Raw genomic sequence first — 4,928 nt, 5'->3', positions numbered from 1 at the left:
CACTCGTTCCAGCTGGGCTCCCACGTGGCCAGAGTGGGGGAGAATCCCACAGATGGGGAACGTGACCCCGAGGCCACCCTCATCCCTCGCTGGGGCTGAAAACAGCCGTGTCCCTGAGGCCGCCTGACCTCTGGGCGCACATCCTGCTGTTGTGGGGGACTGCCTGGGAGGGCTCCTCTGGCCAAACCAGGCTGTGGCACTGGGGGACTGAAAACAGCACCGGGGCTCCCCAGTTTTCAGGTTCCCTTCAATGAAGTCCTAAGGATGGTCCTGGCACAAACCAAGCCACGGGTGAGTTTTGTACGGCATTTGTTTGGATCGAGTTTCTACCATTCCACCAGATACAGAGGTTCTGGGCAATGGGGGAAAAAAATTGAGGAGGAAGGTGATCCTTCTTTGCATACCGAGCTGGAAGTTTGAGCTACTCGCTGCCGAGGGCTGGGGTCGCCACAGCCCTCCCCCCGGTGATACTCCAACAAAGATGCCTCCTCCCTCCGTGGCTAAGAACTGATGCGTTATGAGTTGCCCATCCTCAAGCCCCAGGGAGGGGGCTGCTGCATTTGGGGTACCCCAGGGAGGTGATGCAGCAGGGCAGGGATGCTCACCCCGTCCCTGGTGCATCACTGAACCCAGGCTGGGTTCAGGAGGGAGTCAGGGTGGAGAGGAGAAGGAGCGCAGAGCCAGAAAAACATCATTCTGAGTTACATTTCATCGCCATGGCAACTTCTTGGAAACCGTACAGGATCCCAGCTCCTGAGCACCAAATAAGGGAAGCGGCTGTGGGAAGGATGGTGGCTCCCTGTGGACAGACAGGCTCCCCAGGTGCTTGGGGATGGGGTGAGCATGAAGCCTGGTGGCACTTTCACCCCATCTGGCTCACTACAGTCCTACCATCTCCATCCCATCAGTGCCAGAAAAAGACTCAAATTCACTTTTTTAAAACCAACCTCTGCATGGGACCCACCACTAGAGAGATGCTGCAATGTTGGGTGCTCACGAGCAACCTGCAAAAGCAGAAGGAAAATGCATGAAGCGTCTTTCCACTCTCTTCAAAATCGCACTGATGCAGGCAGCAGGTCCGGGGAAGGAGAGAGGACGCTGGGGAGAAAATCAGCACCAAACCCCCTCTGTGAAATGGCTTCTCCTGAAGTTGGCTGTGGTTCAGCTCACTCTCCATGTGCCGGCTGAGAAAGCCTGATTCCTTTCTAACAACGGCCGCCTGCTAATCTGACAGTGGAGCATGTCTGAGAGCCACTCAAGGAGGGATGGGCACCTTTGTGATTTAAAAAGGAATTTAAAACAATGGGTATTGCTGCTTTTTCTTACTCCCATGTAGTTTTTTCTTGCTTGTGCTACAGCAGAGCTTGGCTCCGGCCAGGCACTCTTGAGACATAAGGGCCTTTTGCAGCTCCCTCCATCATTTTGCACTTTCCTGCTGCAAAATCACCAGGGTGAGAGCAATGCAGGCAAAGCTCCAGCTGCAGATTTTTGGACAGGAGTTGTTCAGTGCAATCCTAGAGGTGTTTTCACCTTTGTTTTGCAAGCAGGTCATGGCCTTAGCGGGGGAAAGGCCAGGTTTCTCTTGCAGTTTGTGCCCTGTTCTGCAAAGCGGTGCAGGCAGCGGGAGAGCTGGGACTGGCTGCCTTCGCCTGCCTGCTGTCCCTAGGGAATCAAGGCAGGATTTGGGGCCAAAGTCTGGGATTTGAGGAGCTGCCCTGTGTTGCAGGACGGGTTTGCAGAGGGGTGCGGCAGGCTCGGGTGCACAGAGCGTGCCCAGACACACTTAATGCAACTGGAAGGCGGTTTCACTGACTCTGGTGCACAGACAGCTCCTTTCTGGAGCTGTTCATACCGCTGGGCGGTAAGGAGTTAATTTTTCTGCTTGCTTGTGGATCGCTTTTTGGCGCTCGTATCTCTGTCTAATTAAATATGTATCTACAAATAATTATACGGGGGAGTGTGTAAGTGATATATAAAAATATCTATCGCGAGCTGGCGATTAGCTTTAGGTTTTTGCATCAATGAATGAGAGAGAGGTTGAGGGTGGAGGGACCTCAGAGATCATCTGATCTGACCCCCTGCCCAAGCAGGCTGCTCTCCAGCAGGATGCCCCTGAACTCTGGATCATTTACCTCCAACACAGCGAAATTTCCAAGGGGATTTTTTCAAAAATGGGGGTTATTTGCTGCTTGATGTGACTGTACACGGAGCCAGGACCCGCTCCCAGGCACATCACCGGTGGCTCCGGCTGATGTGGAGGTGCAAGGCAAAAACACACCGGTGGCTCTGCTGACATGGGAGGGGGCATGTACACGGAGCCAGGACCCGCTCCCAGGCACATCACCGGTGGCTCCGGCTGATGTGGAGGTGCAAGGCAAAAACACACCGGTGGCGGGGGGGGGCACGGGGGGATTGCTCTTCCCAGCCTGCGCCCCCAGCCTGTGGCTGCCAGCTCAGGCCCTCCTGGATTCCATGGAAAGGGAACAAACAGCTGGAAAACTTCTCACACTCCAGAGACTTCAGAGAGGAGTTAATTGTCATTGATTTATTGGCGACTTTAAGGAAAATAATCTGGTAATGCAGAAGCTTAATACAACAACAGCAAAACATCTGCTAACGGACAAAGCTGAACCTTAAACGAGTTGTGAAAGCTGCTGCCTCTTCGGCAGCGAACGTGGGCTGCCTCGGCTGCGGCCACCGAAATGGCATCGTGACTCTAGAGCCCCTTGTTAGCTAGAGAAGCTTTTAAGATGATGAGTATTGTTTTAAATCAGCGTAAAGCTCAATGTGATGTTGTATTTCCTTTTAAAACAAGTGACCTGGTAGGTAACCAAAGCAGCCAGGAGGAGGACAGCACTGCTTAGGTTTTATTCTTTTTATCAGTGGCCTGTAGCAAACCTGCTGTGACAAACAAATAATGCAGCTCTTGGTGGCAGGGAATTAATTTTCTCCTCCATCCCATGTCCTTTAGCTTGATTTGTTTTGGTTTTTTGATGTTAGTCATAACACTGAGAATAGTTAGCCCTGGCAAATGAGACCCAGGAGAGAAGACCTGTTGCCCAGCCATACTGCTCTGGGGCAGGGTTTCCACCTGCGAGCTTGTCCCCTTGGGAACGCAGTGGTGGCTGAGCAGCCCTGTCGCTGTCTTGCCATGGGCAGCACCCAAGCTATATGGGACCCACATGTCTGGGGACAGTCCCTTGGGGTCCTTGAGTGTGAAGCTGGAGCAAACCCCTCTAACCCTGCTGTCTCCCCTGTTCTCTTTAGGAGCCTGGTCCTGCTAAGATGGCTGTGACCAGCAGCAACATCCCCAGTGCGGAGAAGGTCCCTGCCACCAAGTCGACACTTTGGCAGGAAGAAATGAGGGGCAAAGACCAAACGGACGGGGGCAGCGGCATCAGCCCAGCGCAGAGCCCAGTGCAAGGCCAGGGCGGGGCTGCCAGCTCCCTGAAGGATCCCGCGCTGGACAGCAAGGAAGGTGAGGCACAGGGGTGCCAGCACTGGTGTGATGCTGCGGTGACCTGGTTCAGGCAGCTGAGCTGGCGGAAAACCACCGCAGAGAAAAAAGTTTTCTGTGGGTTTGGTTCCTGGAGCATCCCAGCAAGGAGGAGGCAGCAGATCTTGTTCCCGTTGTGTGGGGACCAAAGCGAAGCATTACAGGCTGGAGTTCAGGAAGGAAAAAATTTGCATCATATGCTGGAAAATTACAGTGTGGGGCCCAATCCTGCCCCAACAGGGAGAAGGGGCTGCCTGCCCTCATGCTGGGGCAAAATGAGGTGGGAAATGCATTTTATAGCCCCTCTACATCTCTGTGTGGGGCACCCGGAGAGCACGGGGTGGTGTTGCGCTCAGCACGGCTGTCAGGGCTGCCAAGCCCTGAGCACTGCTTCCTCCTCCAGCCCCTGCGTCAGGGCCCTGTTTACATTTGGTCTCCCCAATGAGTCCCTGGTAGGCGCCGGGGCCATGGCATTGTTCTCTCTGGAACAATGAGGGCTGGGGACTTTTCCTTCTGGGGCCATGGACAGGTCGCACATGCTGCGGCTGTTTCCTTTATCTGCCCCTGAGATGGGGAACACTTTCCACCCACTCCCGGCTCCCAGAAGTGAGGTGTCCATCACCTTATGCCCATGGAGCTGTGGTTGATGCAAGAGGTGGAAATGGTGCAGACTGGTGACTGCAGCTGTCCATTTCTTGGTTAGAAGCTTTAGGCCTTTCATCTGTGCAAACCTGACACAAGGGTTGAATTGGCATCCCCAGTTCCCTGCAGACTGTCCCACCCTCTCCATGGGCGCGAACAGGTGGTCAGGGTGGAAAAGCCAAGGGTGCAGGCAGTGGCACAGCACAGGGCTGGGGCCCAGGTCATCTCTGCTCTTGTCTCCTGCCCCTGTTCTGGGTGGAATCAGGGTGGGTTTTTGCTGAAACTAGGCGCGGTGACTTCTCTGTCCCTTAGATGAGAGCTCCATGAACGGTGACCGGATAGACTGTGGGCGGAAGACGCGGGTCGAGAGCGGGTACTTTTCTTTGGAGAAGACCAAACAAGACTCGAAGCTCGAAGAGCAGCAGCTGCCACCGCCGCCGAGCCCGCCCAGCCCCAGCACCCCAAACAACAGGTACAGTTATCCCAAATCGCCCTCGCAGGAGCATGCCCAGCCCTTTCCTTCCCCAGGTTCCCGATCAGGCGACCGAATGATTCACAGCTTCTCTCTGAACTCCTTGGACTCGAAGAGCAGTTGCCCCATGCACAAGGACTCCAGCAGCAGAGATGTAGGAAGGGGAGCTGAAAAATCGGGGCGTCCCCTTTCTTTTAAAGCCAGCCGGCAGTACACCACCCTGGCCGACGTTCCCAAGGCCATTAGGATCAGTAATCGTGAGGCCTTCCAGGTGGAGAGGAAGCGGCTAGAGCGGAGAACCCGGGCCCGGGAGCCAGG

The 4,928-nt window shown here is 54.9% G+C and overlaps 1 protein-coding gene across 1 annotated transcript in view; it reads left to right on the top strand.

Annotated features, from left to right (window-relative positions):
• Nucleotides 1-4,928, top strand: part of LOC104490210 (myosin phosphatase Rho-interacting protein-like) — a 63,783-nt gene that overhangs the window by 26,412 nt on the left and 32,443 nt on the right. Inside the window, 3 exon segments of the mRNA XM_010132466.1 lie at nucleotides 3,268-3,478; nucleotides 4,451-4,610; nucleotides 4,698-4,928. Of these exon segments, the coding sequence (XP_010130768.1) occupies nucleotides 3,268-3,478; nucleotides 4,451-4,610; nucleotides 4,698-4,928 (602 nt within the window).

This window comes from Buceros rhinoceros, unplaced genomic scaffold (assembly GCF_000710305.1).
Source record: "Buceros rhinoceros silvestris isolate BGI_N320 unplaced genomic scaffold, ASM71030v1 scaffold13483, whole genome shotgun sequence".
In the NCBI taxonomy this organism is placed as follows: Eukaryota; Metazoa; Chordata; class Aves; order Bucerotiformes; family Bucerotidae; genus Buceros; species Buceros rhinoceros.
Note: the sequence above shows the minus strand (reverse complement) of the source record. Positions and strands in the feature narration are given on the sequence as shown.